We start from the raw sequence: 17014 nt of genomic DNA, 5'->3' as shown, positions 1-17014 counted from the left end.
GAAAGATCGATATTTAGGTCGTCAGGATCGTCCGAAAAAACTGAGCAGTGTTCTCTCTTTTACAGCATCCTTTCCAATCAACGGGCAGCATGTGGAAATGCCACTAAATAGATCTAAGTAAAGAAATGGCAATACTTTAGTTTCTCTGGTGAAATTATACTATAGTTTTGTTCTTATAGAGTACGGTGACCCTTAGCCACTTGGAGTAAATCGTATCGCGTGTATACTAGGTCTGAAGGTGGAAGCCGGTTCAAGGTCGTATAGGGAGTGTAGAATCGGACTGCGTTCGGCCTTTGTGTGTCCCAACCACTACGGCACTGTTCTAGGTGTAGCAGATCAATACCAGCCTACGGTTTACTCTCTTGTTCTCGTTCTCTCTCTCTGCTCTACAGACCATTCGCGCGCACACGGCTCTCTCTCCCGATCGTTCTATCATTCGTTCTGCTTCCTCCTCCTTCTCCTCATCATCATCATCCTCTTACCATCACAGCCACCATTTAAACCACTGAATCCTCCTACCACCTATAGCTAGCCATACATACGCACATGCACCTTTATATAACACAAACTTCCACATACATTGGTAATGTCAACACCACATGTAAACAGAACACCTGTGCTCTTTCTAGTATACCTTGCTAGAAATACCTAACAGTCCCTTTTGCAGTCACAGTCGAACTTTATACTACACAATGTGATACCAACTTTACCATACCACACCGCTGACAGGCTTAATTTGTTATTCTTTTTCTAATTCTAATTTTCTCAGTTTCTACCCAATTTCCTGTAAAATTTTTCACGTTCTCTTTCTCTTTGTAAGAAGAAGTATTGGCCGATTGAGGCAAATTTTGTGAAATAATTGCATTTCTAAGCCTCAGAAATTTATTATTTCTTATTTGCAATCCTTTCTTTGAATATGCTATTAATGTCTTTAACGTGTAAACGGTCTCACGTGACTCCAAAAAATGACTGTGTCTAACAAACTCCTCCTCTACAAAGTAGTCATTAGGCCGATGTTGCTCTACGCCTGCTCCGCCTGGAGCCTGGACTTGTAGTAGCAACATCAAGAAACTCCAGGGCAACGCAAAACAAATTTCTGAGACTCGCAACAGACTCTCCACGACGCACCAGAATTGACTCACTCCACGAGACTGCGTCCATTATCCCCCTGTACACTCCTATTTCCAAAATCGTCTGCTGAAACTCCTTTCCATCCTAGACTGCCATCCCAATCCACTATGCCGCCACATAGCCTCCTACGATCCTTCTACAACATACAGACACAGAAGACTAAAACATATCCTACTCTAACCCTCTACACTAGCTGCAGGTTTTTCCTCTCCTTTTTTCCCTGCATTCCAATCCTCCTCACCTAACTTTTCTCTTATTTCACTTAGTTAAGAAGGTTGAAATGTATTATAATAAATATTTCTTCAACTTCTTCTTCAGTGTGTAAACGGTTTATATTTCAATTCAGTCCCACCATAATCCTAGCCACCCAAAATCCCTTGGTAGGAATCAACTACTTCATTGAATGGATTTGTTTAATTCTCTGAGACTCCCCTGAAAATGACTTCCAGTGCCTGAAAGATGTGATTAAAGAGTTACTCTTTTGAATTATTTTGAAACAATTGGGGAAAAAATTTAATATTTAATACTTGTGGAAAGGGTCTCCAATCTAATTCAACTTCTCATATTTTTGCAATGAATCCTCCTCACCTAACTTTTCTCTTACTTCACTTAGTTAAGAAGGTTGAAATGTATTATACTTACATTTATACTTCTATATTTATTTTATGTTCATATTTATTACAATAAATATTTCTTCAACTTCTTCTTCAGTGTGTAATTACGATATATTTCAAAAAAATAAAAAATAATAATGATAAATATATAACATAGAGTAAAATATGTTCTCAAAGAATTAAGAAGTTCTTTTTTTTATACTCTTGTTGAATCATAAATAATAATAATAAAATAATTAAGTTGTCCATTTTGTGTTTGAAAAACAACATTTCTGAATATTTAACGTCTTCTAACTGCTACAAAAAGGAAGTAAATATAGGTATGAAAAATATTGAATTAAGCCAATTGAAATGCATTTTTAAAATATTGAATTTTGAACTTCCTTTTATGCTTAAATGCAATTTCTTATTATTATTATTATTATTACAGATTATATATGCGCTCATAGCCAATAAATTGAATATAGACATATGTTAAGTGAAAATGTTCTTGCAATAAATAACAGTTGTTAACTTCTAGTTTGGTAAAATTTATTATCAAGTTACTTTATAAGGATACCCAGCTAATTTACATATGCTTCCTTATATTATTTACTTACTTATAATGCAAAGATTAATTTCATATTTTTATTTTGTTTTTTTGTAACCATTTCATATTAAATTTATTTTTACAAAGTAGATGTTAAGGTAAGACAAATTATTTGTAAAGTTGGTATTTGTTGTGAAATAGTAGCTAATAATCATGAAGTTCTTTTAAAGAATATAATCACAATTATTAATCGAAAAAAATAGAAAAACACTTTTATTTGCCAAAAGTATTTCTGCTTCACAAAATTACCCAAAACTAAAATTTATAAAATTATGTAGTGGAGAGGGGGCACATTTGAACAGAATTTACACTTTCTGTGTACAGAGTGCACAGAATCGTATTATTGAACCTTTTTAATTTGTTTTCTACAACTTTCAAGTCTTCTTAAGAGATCTATATCAATAAACAGATGGTACTTTACGTACACATCTATAGTTTTTTAATTTAAAAATTTTGTGCCAAATGTTAATATCTGCCCCACTGGTGGGGTAGCTTTGAACACAATATAAATTAGAAAGAAATGATATTACTTTACTCTGAATCTACCTTCTATCAGTTATTTCTCTCATTACTACATTACTTTCTCTTTTAAACCACTGAAATCTAGTTCAAAAATCAAGAATGACTCAGTTCGGGATGTTTCACTCGAAGTGATGGGTTTAGGAAGTTTGAAAAAAATATTCGGTTTGTTGCGCTTCTTAATGTAGCTTCGGGCCACTTTCCTCTTCTCTGCGATTAAACAAAAAAAAAGTCACAAACTTGCAGGTCGGTAGGGCACATTTTAACTGTGATGTTGACATGTGCCCCCTCTCCTTCCATAAAAGAAAATATAATATCCAACACTTTTTGCAAGCAAATAGACTTTTGTAAACACTAGTTTTAAAAATATGAATTCCAAATGTTAATATGGACTAACAATACTTACACCTTGTCCACTACAATCTTCACAATACACTTCCAAAGATGCAACGAAAGTTTTACTTCCACCTTACAAAATAAAAACATTCCTCAATTCTGACTTTACCGAACAATGAAAACGAAGGGAAACTCTGTCCAATTATACAACAGGTCTACCACAACATATGGAGAAAATTATCAATCATAAATGTTTTAAATATTTGGCGAGAAATTAAAACTGTTCAAATGTGTCTCCTCTCCTCTACTCGTATTATAAATTCCTAACCGAATGACATCTCATCATGAAAATTAGTTTACACTTTTTGCTTTTTGGCGCTACGTTGTTTACAAAAAACGGCAACGTTTTTCACGAAATCTATTAGAACTGGGTTGTTACAAAAAATTACAGTCATAAAGGAGGATTTACCCTATAATTTAAAGAAAATTTGGGAATTTTATCTTTTATGGAAAAAGAGAAAAAAATTGTCAAAGTTGGGTGTTTTTCAATGTTACTCTTATTCTTGAACTTTTTGACTGTCAACCCTTATACAACTGTCCTATCGGACAGTTTTAATCAAGTATTCCATTTAATTCTGATTTAAATATTTTTGCTTGCAGGTGAGTACCTAGTGTGTTAGCCTACTAAGCGTTATTCCTTAATATGCTCTTCACTGTAAGTACCTGTCTGTTAACTTAGTATTGAGTATTATTTATGTTTTGTAGATACGAGTACATATATGTATTTATTGAATTACATTATATTATTATTCTATATATTGGTCTATTAGCTATAAATGAGATTTTTAGCTAAAGTCAGTTAGTTTGTTTGCACATCTCTTAAAAAACTTGGAGCAATTAGATAGGTATTATTTTAAGTGGAAGTGAAGTATCTCTTTTACTCAAGTATTTCTTGGATTGTTTTACTTCCTCTTCATCTTTTCTTAGAGAGAGAAGGTAATCGTGCAAATTATCGATTAATTATAATTAAGCAATTCGATTAAGGACACCTCTTAAGAGGAATGGTTAGGCTTTTCTTTAATGGGTCATTATTAAGTTTTTCATAAATTCCAGGTACAGTATGTCCTATAGAAATATTAGCAACATTTATATACTAAAGGCTTCCCTTTAAGTTTATTATCCATTTTATAAAGGGCTAAATCGATATTCTAACTTAGGCTTGCGAGTAATAAATATGCAAGGAGAACATCATCAAAGGAGTTAAAATAGAATTTAGCCTGGAATTACCTTGTTCAAGCCTAATTTCAAGGCACGGTACCCTAATTTACTTTTTTGATTGATTGTCTTTGTTTGCGCACATTGAAAGCTATTTTCTTAATTAAGTATTCGAGAGATACTAAAAGCAGTTTTCGTAATTATGAAAACTTATTAACTAATCTCGGAAAGTGACAAGGTTAATTATGTACAGGGTGATCCATTTAAAACGCACCAATCGCTAATAACTTTTTAGGAAAGCGGAAATCTGGAAAAACCCAAGAAGTAAATTATGTTTTTTTTTGGGTCTACTTTTCAAATTTTCCACCTCCGATGCTTTATCTTTATTTTTGGCGGAGTTACGGTCAAAAAAACTGATCGTGGTTTCATAAGGACCACTGGGTTTTGACAATGATTATGAGAACTACATAAAAAAACTGTGTAAAATGACGTTGACCTCGTTTCGATATCTCTAATATTAGTGGAGATATTTAAGATCAAAGTTACAATTTTATCTTATTCGTGATTGGTTTTCAATAGTAATTTTCCAGCAGAAATACACGTTTTGGGAGGTCCTCTGACTGCAAAAAATGTTATTGGTGACGCAAAGTAAAACAAAAAAAATAATGTAAGATTTTAAAACATATAGTGCAATGTAATGGTTGTGGGTGAATCAGGATAAATTTGTTTTATCATCAAATAGAAGCAATCATCACATCATTTTAATGCACCCAGTACGCAAGACTTCTTGACCTATGATTACGGTAAGAATATGTTGCCATGGATGGACGGGTGTTGGTCTAGTGGTCAAGAGCGTGGCTTTGTAAGTGGGAGATCCCCAGTTCGAATCTTGCGTATGCAGTTATTCTTGTTAAAAAATCATATTATTTTTGCGGGATCGCATTGCTTTTATTTGATGATAAAACAAATTTATCCTGATTCACCCACAACCATTACATTACTCTACATTCTTTAAAATCTTCAATTATTATTATTATTATTGTTCTTTGCGTCACCAATAACATTTTTACAGTCAGAGGATCTCCCAAAACGTGTATTTCTGGTGGAAAATTAATATTGAAACCGATTACGAATAGATAAAATTGTAACTTTGATCTTAAATATCTCGACTAATATTAGGGATATTGAAACGGGGTCAACGTCATTTTACACAATTTTTTATGTAGTTTTCATAATCATTGTCAAAACCATGGTCCTTATAAAACTTTGATCAGTTTTTTTTGGCCATAACTCCGCCAAAAATGAAGATACAGCATCGGGGGTGGAAAATTTTGTTAGCTAGACCAAATTTAATGGGGTTTTCCGGATTTCCGCTTTTCTAAAAAGTTATAGATTGGTGCGTTTTAAATGGATCACCCTGTATATTAAAAAACAATTTCCGTTTTGAACAGTGCCACAATTCATATCAGTGGTTAATAACTGCGTGATAAGATTGTACGTGGTCCTTATGAAACCTTAAACAGGTTTTTTGACCGTAACTCCGCCAAAAATGAAGTTAAAGCATCTGGAGTGAAAAATTTGTAAACTAGACCAAACAAAAACATATAGTTTACTTCGTGGGTTTTTTCGAAATTCCTCTTCCCAAAAAAGTTATTAGCGATTGGTGCGTTTTAAATGGATCATCCTGTATATACGAGGGTCGTTTGAAAAGTCCGTGCAAAGTCAGAGAGATAGCACCACTGGCGCGTATCGAGGTTATGTTTAGTTAGTAGCATCTCTTGGAAGAACACACACCAAGTTTCAGCCAGATCGGTCTATTTCTTTGTGTTTGGCATTCGTTTGAATCGAGGAAGTCGAGTGATTTTCAAAAAATGGACGAAAAAGAATTTCGTGTGTTGATTAAACACTACTTTATGAAAGGCAAAACGCCTCAGGAGTCTAAAGAGAAGCTTGATAACATTATGGTGACTCTGCACCTTCGATTAGAACAGTTTATAAGTGGTTTCAAAATTTTCGGAGTGGCCATATGGGCACAAGTGACGCTGAACGCTCTGGACGCCCTGTTGAGGTTACTACTCCAGAAATCATTGATAAAATCCATGATATGGTGATGGATGACAGAAGAGTGAAGGTGCGTGAGATTGCTAGTGCTGTGGGCATCTCGAATGAACGGGTACATAATATTTTGCATCAACATTTGGACATGACAAAGCTATTCGCAAGATGGGTGCCGCGATTGCTCACTCTTGACCAAAAACGAAATCGTGTGAAGTGTTGCAAGGACGGTTTGCAGCTGTTCCAGAAGAATCCGCATGACTTTAAATGTCGTTTCGTCACTGTGGATGAAACATGGATACATCACTACACTCCTGAGACCAAAGAACAATCTAAACAATGGGTTACCAAGGGGGAATCTGCGCCAAAAAAGGCGAAGACCGTTCCTTCGGCCGGAAAGATTATGGCGACTGTCTTTTGGGATTCGCAAGGAATAATCTTCATCGACTATCTGGAAAAGGGTAAAACTATTACAGGTGCACATTCATCGTTATTGGACCGTTTGAAAACCGAGCTGCAAGAAAAACGCCCACGATTGGCTCACAAAAAAGTTCTTTTCCATCACGACAACGCACCAGCTCACACCTCAGCAGTTGTGGTCGCAAAATTAATGGAAATAGGGTTCCAACTCTTTTCACACCCCCCCTATTCTCCAGACTTGGCTTCCTCGGACTACTATTTGTTCCCCAATATGAAGAAATGGCTGGCGGGAAAAAGATTTTTTTCAAACGAGGAGGTGATTGCAGAAACGAATGGCTATTTTTCAGACTTGGACAAATCCTATTATTCGGAAGGGATTAACAAACTAGAGCAGCGTTGCACGAAGTGTATAAGCCTAAAAGGAGACTATGTTGAAAAATAAAAAAGGTTTACCCCAAAAAATTAAGTAGTTTTTATTTTTGCACGGACTTTTCAAACGACCCTCTTATCTATACACTTCCTTGATTTAAAAATAAATTCTACTTTAAAGTAATGGTCTCAAATTTATTATCGTTTTAGTTTGTAAATTTGAGATGCCAACAAATGAAAGAAAAGTAAGGAATGAGAAAAGATATATGCTCCAGACAAGAAGTACATAAAATCTCCTACATTAGTGTCTGTTCTGTACCGTTTTGATAGTGTTCAAGAGAGGAGGTTCTCATAAATATGTCATCGAGTTTCATTGCTAGTCTAATTTACATATGTATTGAAAAGAATTAATCAAAGTGTTACTTTGCTGGTTATTTATTTGAACGACGTTCTTTTTTTTATCAATAGTGTACTTGCATGAGACATATTGAAGTGTTCAACTTGGTAAATTGTGGGCTCTCATTTACCCCTGTGTTTTTTTGTACTTCCGGCTTTAATATTTATAGATTTCAATGTTATTACTGAAGGTCACTGACTCGAATTGTATTTTTTACTCGGCATACTGAAAGGTGATATCATTTCTGGGCCTTTCCTAGGAAGAGATTCTATTGTTGATTGTTGTGATTTAACATTTTTATTTGTAATTAGGGTAAAGTGCCCAAATTTCGTCCCCCTTAAGTATATTGAATTTTATAGTAAAATAAAAAATAATAACTTCGACAAAATTTCTGTTGTTACCTTGGAGATTCAGTTATTGATTTTTGCAATAATATTGTTTAAAGGAATTCACACAAGAAACGCAAAAAATATAATTTAAAAAAAGTACACTTTTAGTTGGTTAAAAAAAGTGATCTTAATTTCGTCCCCTCGGCCACAAGTAAAAAAAATTAAAAAATTGGTAATAAAGAATATTGTGTTTTTATAATACTATATTGAAACACAAATCTCAAATAAGATGAAAAGTCAGAACTTTAAACAAATTTCACAAACAAATTTTGAGTGTGAAAAAACTGGCATGTCTTTTGTTTGAGAAATAGCCGTACTCATTTTCAACCCGCTTTTTGATTTGTTGCAGAAAAAAGGTGAGGCAAATTGTTCTTCTTAGCTAACTTATGAAACGCCATACGAGGCAAGTCTCCGACAGTTAACCCGTAGAAGATTTTCTATTGTCAGGCAGTATTCTGCAAGCATTTGCTCGATGACTTTGGGCAGAACTGTTGGTCGGCCAATATTTCTATTAACCATATCCTCTGGTTCTCTAATGAGGATTGGACATAATCCTTCAGCGTTGCTCTTGGAGCTTGGAATGTCTTTGCTACCGTTTTGTATCCCATTTCTTTTTTTCTCACCCGTCTTCACTGCTTCTACCATAGTCTTAGGATTTCATTGCTTACGTTTTGCCATCTAAATCGAAAGCAAATAATCAACTTTTTCAAACTTAAGGGGACGGAATTAGGAACAATTAAATTTTTAAAGATGGCTACCACTATAGAAACAACACATGAATGAACTGGCGTTTCGTTCAAGAATTTCAAAATAAAGACAATATGTGACATGCCCTAAGCAACATCAATATTTTAACGAACCTTTAAAAGACTGGAATACATTTTGAAACACTACCAAATATAACAACTTATTATGACTAAAAATATAACAGTTCAAAACTCGGCTGGACATGAACCGTACCCCGAGTTGACGTTTCCAAACGATTACTGATGCCTCAATGTAGCTTTCTTAAAATTGCCATTAATGTGCAATACTTGGCGATTGTTTTAAGTAGGGGGACGAAATTTGGACACTTTACCCTACAGCCAGTTATTGAGATTGTAGGCGCCTCGATAGCCGAGCGGTTAGAGGCGAGGTAAAGATTTATTGTGGGTACTAGGTTCGATTCCTGGGGTTGATCATGGATTTTATGGTTTTAATGAGAAATTTAATGTTTCAAGAATGAAGACTTTTTTTTTGTTGAACTCCAAGTTAAATCAAAGAAGTGCTTTATGGTTTTGTGAGATGATGATACAATGTTTACAACCATGATAGGTGCGGTTTAAGAAAGGTAGAGTATGGTCAGGGTAAAAAAATACCTCCCTTCACACGGTATGGATGTAACAATATTACTAAAAACCGGAGGGGTGCAAGGCAGGTTTGTACGTGCTGCGTCTGTGTCAGGTTATAAGGAAAACAGGGAGAGAGTAACATAACCTCCCCCTATAATGGCGTGTCCCTGGCAACACCCTTCACTCAATCTGGATGCCTTTCCCTTTCATGCCCGCTAATAATTCTCCATTTCACTTTTACCATTGGCTTTTCCATTTTTCTAAATTTCAAATATTTAAAACAAAAAAAATAATTAAGGAGTTTTTATTTTAGGCAATTCAAATGTTTGGGGCAAGTATTTTGACTATTCTCTTTCACTATAGACATCGAGCCATTTAAAGCCCAAGTTATAGCTTTAGGTTAAATTTTAATCGAATTATAGACGCAGTATCTATCTTTGTGTGCACTTTGTTGCATTGTCTGCAATTTGTTGAATTTCATAAAGTAACTAGGCATTTGATACAAATAACTGGATTTCATACTTTGTTTGGATACATACATGTTATACGAGGTGTGGCTATTAAATAACGAGACAATTGCTATAAAACATTTTATTTTAAATTTAAACATATTTAGTTATTATCACCTTCAATATACACCCCTCCCCTATCCCTACAACGCTCCTTGCGGATTTACCATTGTTCGAAACAGTGCTGGAAGTCTTTTTCGGTGAGCTCCTGCATGACGCGTGCTGCTTTTTCTTTCACAGCTTCAACAGACTGAAATCGTATTTCTTTTAATGCAGATTTAGACTTTGGGGAACAGATAAAAGTCACATGGGGCCAGGTCAGGCAAATAAGGCGGATGGCCTAAAACCGGGATGTTGTACTTGGCTAGAAACGTCTTGACAGAGAATGCGCAGTGTGAGCCAGCGCGTTGTCTTGATGGAGAACCAGTGACTTGTTCTTCCACAAATTGGGTCGTTTTTTCCTTACTCTTTCACGGAGTTGAGAAAGCACCTCATGGTAGTAATGTTGATTAATTATAATCGATATTTTCATCCGATTTGGACGTGGAAGGGGTCATCATCTCCGTCTTCTCGGCCATCTTTGAAACGCTTGAACCACTCAAAAACTCGCGGACGTGATTAACATTCATCGCCATAAACTTCTTTTAATAAAAGATAAGTTTCAGTAGCGGTTTTCCCAAGTTTCATGTGAAATTTCACGACAATTCGTTGCTCTACTATATGAGTAGTTTTCTGCAAAACGAAACTAACACCTCTTACACAAACGACGGTTCCGGTCAGGACAGATTTCTCTACAAATATGAGACGCTGCAATCGAAAGAGAAGGCTTTACGCAGCACAGCTGTCGGTCGTTAGGATTTGGGTTCAAATTTTCTTTTCGTTGGAACACAGTTCATTGTGATGGAAACAGTGTTGTCTACAGTGAGAGAACTCTGTCCGATGGCTGGTAGTGCTCTGAGAAGTCTCTAAGCCCCAAGATCGTAGATGTTGACTCGTTTTAATTGTAGTTACACATTTTATTGTTATATAAAATGTGATTAGTAAGTCACAAATGGAAACTTTTCAGTGCCACAATCAGAGAAACATATTAAGAACAACCAGTCAGTGCTGAACTCTTGTATGATATTAGTTGCAAGGCTCTATCTGTTTGAACGGCGTAAATGATACAGATAGCAGTACAAGCAGTGAGATTGGGATGGGTTGCAAGGTTATTGTGAAAAATTCAGGACACGAGAAAGGACGAGGGTGCTAACAAAAGAGGATATGAGGTTAGTAGAGAATTAAATTGGAGGCACAGCTGGGAGAAGTGACAATATGGTACAAGCACTTTAGATGGGAAGTATTGGATTCTCTGGATGTTAGATGGTTCCGAGGGATCCCATATTTCGGCTCCACGCGTCCATATTGATCTTTTAATAGTAGTTTGTACAGGGTTAGTTGCATATTTGTTCATAGCGGTTGTTCAATTCGGAACAATTCCTTAAATAGTACAAATACATGAAATATAATCTACTTGGAAGCAGTTAACAGTTAACCTGTGAGGTTAACTCACTGTTTTTAACCAGTTACTAAGTAATATGCTTGCGTACTTTTTATGAGATTGAATGTGTACTAAAAATCAATGTACAATTTTTAATTATGGCAGCATACGCTCTAAAAATGACTTAAACTCTAAGTCATAAGCTAGCCAAAAATTAATAATAGACTGAAATCGGCAAGACACGTTAAAGTATAGTTTTTTTGAAAAAAATATTTTTTTTATTAAATTTAAGCTAAACTTTTATTTACATATATTTGTGGATTTTGACGCTTAAACTGTCGCCATTGGGTTGCAATTTCTATAGAAGCCCTAGCTAGAGGATATGTGTTCCCCTCAAAATAAACTTATAGGGTACGCGACCCTCGCCAAAATATTCTACCCTACATAAGAGGATTTCATTCCCCGTTAAGCTTATTTCCCTAGTAAATAGGGATGGTTAGAGACTAGCCGATCTTTGCCATATTCAACCTTCCTCTGTCCTTGATAAAGTATGATATTTCCACCCGATTTTGAATACATTCCCTTGTTTACTGAATTGTGGTTTATTTATAATAAGATACGTTTTGGTATATACTCAAAATGGTTAGGTGTTTTAACTATGATTTGATGAATTTTACATGATATTTCGTCCTATTTATTCAAGCGTTATTCCCAGTATGCTTTTGTGATTTGAAAAGGGATTCAATTCTCATAATATTGAATGAAAAAGAGACATTACTTTGAATAAATTTACGTTTTGATGTACATTTTCATTTTAAATAGGATTTTTAGCTTATATCTGGAGAGAAGGTTACATTTTGGGAAAATCTCAGAGTTTAACCTTCTCTGAAGGTAGTTGTTAGGTTGCTTGAAGTTATCTACTGCTAGTAAAAGTCAGGTCGAATTAAGGTCACAAAATTAACATAAGAAAAAAGGACTATTGTGAATTTCGGACACAATTTTTTACCACCTTTCGGCCTATGGAATAGTTATCTTCTTCAAGACTTATGCTTATTAAAAATTATAATATTTTTTACATTGTTAACATCAAAGATTGGCGCGTCTTCCATCCTGATTGTTTAGGTAAGTTGCTCATCCTGTAATATCTTGAAACTCTGACATCTGGTTTGTTGGTAATTAATACAAAGCTTGGTCACATAGATTGTTTAACCTTCTACTTCTTCTTCTCTTGGTCGATTTCTTCATCTATCCTGTAGTGTAGAGCACGGGTAGCCAACCCACTTATTGTTTTATAAGCGGCCCGCGGGCTAATAATGAATTACCAAAGTGGCGCACAGGATCATTTGGATTGACCACCCCTGTTGTAGAGGTTCTTCGGTTACCTTTAATGAATATATAGGTTTCGTGACCGTAAATTGTTAAACTAAGGATTCAAGATTGGCGAGGAATCAGTCAAATAAAAAACAAAATCGTCTTTTTTGCCAACGTTTCGACAAATAGATTGTCTTCTTCAGGGCCTGGATATTACAAATACAAAACAATTTACAGAGTCAGTAACATAGAAAATCAGTAAAAATCAGTAATACAAAAATAAACAGTAAAATACAATAAATTCATTATAATTATTGAAACTTACGTGGCTATGCGGGTTGGTTGAGAGTTACAGAAACTAAGAACCAGAACTGGAGAGTTACAGAACTTAGTTTCCAGGCCCTGAAGAAGACAATATATTGGTCGAAACGTTGGCAAAAAAAAAACCGAGTTTGTTTTTTATTTGACCGATTCCTCGCCAATCTTGAATCCTTAGTTACCTTTAATCTTTAAATTTTCGGGGATGTGAGGGTTTGGCCCACCAGTCCCTTATTGTAGTGCCTAGGCCGCCTCCTTTAAGCCTCTACGGCTGCCTTAAAGCTTGCCTGGCAAAGAAGTATGCGTGCATTGTTCTGGTGAGAGTGCATGGTCTACTGGCGGTAACCCCATAGGGTCGTTACTACCCATTGTGCCTACATGCAACTGACAACCCCCTAGCGGGGTTGTTCATCCTCGAGGTATTTTTTTTGTTGTTCTGAGGAGAGGGTTGCTGTTCTTCTAGAGAGAATATATCTCTAGTTCTCTGATTAGAAACATGGTAGTTGTCCTAGAACTATGGTGAATACTAAAGGAGCAAAAAAAGATTTATGAAATGGTTCGACAATTTAATGAGATGGCCGAAAGACGCTAACTTAAAACAATATTCTATTCCATTCACAGTTCCTCAACACAGAATCCCCTTCTTAAAAACCACTATGCAGTTACGAGTTTTCTAGTCATCTGACTCTTAAATTCAAATTGAGATTAAAAATTTGTATAACTGTTCATTATCACAAAAGTGTAGTGGTTATGAAGCGTAGATTTGAAAGCGGGAGGAGCCCCAGTACGATTCCTGCGGAGCGGTTAGAAAAAATGTTAAGATTAAGATTCTAATAAGGCGGCCCTTAAGGCCTACGCCACTGCAACCCCTTTGGATCTATTTTGGCTCCCCTTCTCTAGAGCTCGCCATCCAGACCCGTCCGTTTAATCAGACTCTTAATTCTGGAAAGCAACTCTTGGGTAAAGCTTACAGACCTTGGTTTTTCCTCCCCGAGAAGTAACATCCTTAGCCAGGAGACAAGCCCCTCTCACACTGACACAACACATACAGTGCCGTTTCCTCCTCTTCCTGACAGAACCTACAAAGGCTATCATCTGCCAGGCCCACATGGTCAATAGGCCTACAATTATCCTTATAGCCCCACGGCCTTGACGGATTAAATCTGCAGTCAGCTTTGGCGAATAGCCCTTAATGAACTCCTTCTGGCCTGTCTCTGCCCTGTGGTGGCCAGCCACCACTCCTGAGTCCTAGTCTGCACCCATAGTTTAATGGCCGAAGTCTTAAGACACTTGGAGACCCCAAAATAGGGCTCCGGGCCAACGAAGTGTCCCGCAGAGCCTTCCCGGGCCAATAAATCTGCCACTTCGTTTTTTTTACCATATAAAAAATGTTAATAAGGTATCCGTTTCCGTTCACGGCACCTTAGTAGTAGTAGAACGTTGAACCTCTCCTGAAAAAAATTGCCGTTTACTCCAAATCACCAAAGATTTTAAGAAAAAATTTGGAAGTGCCCAAAATACGATTTAATATGGGAATAACTTCATCTTTAGTAAAAAGAAAATGCCGGAAAATAATTGGTAAAACATTTAATTTCTTTAAACTGATTTACGTTTTGTTTTTTATACAGTTTTATACTGGATATAAATATCTTATTATTTTACAACTAAAACCATAAAATATTTTTTATGTCGACCTGGTTTTATTATTCAAACTCTCCTTGGATAAAAATGGAATTATTCTTTGCCAGGATATAATAATATAAAATTGGCCAAAGTACCGGTCTCGACTCTAACTAAAGGAACCTGTAGAAAATTGGTGATATTCCTAAAAGAGAACTTAAGAACTCTTTAACCAGTGAAGAAGATATTTTTTTTTACAGTTGGATGCATCGATTGTATGCGTGCTTTCACTATATAAACGGAGTCTGCATTTGGCTGGACCAGTTCCCATCACCTCCTTATGGGCCTCCATGTATTGCTGCCAGACATCATGAAATTTTTATACCCTGATTTTATCCATAGAGTACACTGAGATACATGGGGAGCTTTGCAATTCTCGATATTTTAGATTTTATTTTTTTATATTGATGCAGTATTTACTTTCTCTGACTGGGTGACGAAATTATTGTGGCCGTGTCAGACTTTCGATGTCCTGTTTTCAGAAACATAAGCAATGCTATTAATTAATTAATTAACTTGTCTAGAAAAACTAAGCAATTTTAATAAATTTTGCTGGGAGTTATTAAATGAGCCGTTCGATGCACTTTATATTTATAGCTTTTTATATTTAAAATAAATTTCCCAAATAATAAAGATTACCACCATTAAACTTCAAAATTGTTTGGCCATTGAATAATAAATCATTTATTTCAGAAGCCATTTTGTTTAACTCCAATGCAGAGGTTCTCAAACTTATTTCGTCTACCGCCCACTTTAAGAATCAATTATTTTTCTAGCGCCCAAAAAATTTTTAACTTCACCAAATCTTATAAATCACAATTGCAATCATTACTTTAATTTAATTATAACGTCCCATATGAGTCTTAACCTGTTTCTGAGTTTGAATTTACATTTTAAATGAGTCTGTTTTAATGAGGAGCAACTTAATAAATAATATTTAGAAAAACTTTTATTAAAATTAAAAGAAACATTTCAATTTAAATTTTAAAACTAATCTGAGGGATGAATCTGATGATTTTTAACAAGATTGTTAATATCAGGCTCGAATTTACTTAAAAATCGCGTTCGGTAACATGCAAACGATTCCTTTTTCTAGTTAACAGCGTTGCCACAGCACTAAATCCACGTTCAACACAAATACAACGATGGGAATGCTATCAAAAATCGATGAACTACTCGATCACAATCCAGGGTACGATTGGCGGGATTGGCTTTTGTACCCAAAATTAAGGAAACCACGAAATAAAAGGTTGTAGTGTAATAGGCAGATTTTGATAAAATATTAATGCAAACTATACATGTTTTTTTTAATGATACCTCTGCAATTTGCCAGTAATTGACAATTTATAATCTATGCGCACAAATTAATTTAGTTATAATAAATAAATCACGGCGCTAATGGCCACGCTGTCGATGCGCCGGAAAAAAAATAAATAGATAAATAAATAATTACATTTGAATAACTAAAAATAAAATAAAATAACGTTTAACACATAGGGTGAAGGGACCAGTAATTGACTGCTTAAGAAAAAAATCGAGATTAAGATAGAATAACTTCCGTTATTTTGGCTCCAGGTGTAGATTGTAAAATTGTACCGCTCCAGTAGGATGTATTTTATTTTATTAATATTTTAAAAGCAGTAAATTCGATCTTTTTGTCAACCAAAAATGATTTTTTTTGGAAGTATGTCAGTGACCCAGTAATTGACATACCGAATTTTCGGTGGAACCAGTGTTTGACATGGGGTGGGACCAGTAATTGACATACAAATATATTCATGAAACGACATAAGGTATGCATTCAAAACCACTTTTAAATCTAAATAAATCACTTATATCACCTAAATCACTTTTTCAATTGGATTTATAACAAAAATTAGTCTTATTCATAATTAATTACAATCAGTTTCCAACTCCGATAAGTGGGCGTCGTTTTTATCAATCACGTAGGCCTCAGAAGCTGTTCGGCGATCACGATTATTCCAGTTTGTTGTTCACACCATTGTTGATCTCTACAGAATAATCATTCTGCATGCCCTCTTGAAATAAGGCGTACATTTGCTAATTCATTAATTTAAACATATTTTGTTGGAAGTTTTACTATTTATTTTATGTTGCCGATTTTTATCAATGATTTTATTTTACAATGTATTGAATTTTTAATTATAATAAAATTTATCAACCTATCTTATCATTTTCCCAGGAAGTCAATCACTGGTCTCAAACAAAAAAGCTGTAGGTCCAGTAATTGACACACATATCAATTACTGGGCAAATTGCTGTTTCAAGGACCAGTGATTGACAGCCCCATTTTAATCCTCAATGCTTCTTATAATTAAAAAAAAAACTAC

The 17014-nt window shown here is 35.1% G+C and overlaps 1 protein-coding gene across 7 annotated transcripts in view; it reads left to right on the top strand.

The window, feature by feature from the left end:
• LOC141454032 (uncharacterized) overlaps window positions 1-17014 on the top strand; it is a 403048-nt gene that overhangs the window by 257449 nt on the left and 128585 nt on the right. The window contains exon 1 of one of the 7 annotated variants that reach the window (XM_074127811.1): window positions 2310-2432. The exons of 5 other annotated variants lie outside the window; for them this stretch is intronic. Coding sequence is in view for 1 of the 2 variants with exons in the window: in XM_074127809.1 (XP_073983910.1) it covers window positions 3893-3904 (12 nt within the window). In the remaining variant the exon portion in view is untranslated. Of the gene's footprint in view, window positions 1-2309; window positions 2433-3877; window positions 3905-17014 lie in introns of those variants that run through there. One more of the 7 variants, XM_074127809.1, reaches the window with a different exon arrangement.

Source organism: Rhodnius prolixus, unplaced genomic scaffold, assembly GCF_049639745.1.
Source record: "Rhodnius prolixus isolate KJV_2025 unplaced genomic scaffold, Rpr scaffold_9, whole genome shotgun sequence".
NCBI classification, from domain to species: domain Eukaryota; kingdom Metazoa; phylum Arthropoda; class Insecta; order Hemiptera; family Reduviidae; genus Rhodnius; species Rhodnius prolixus.
This window is presented reverse-complemented; position numbering and strand designations above follow the sequence as displayed.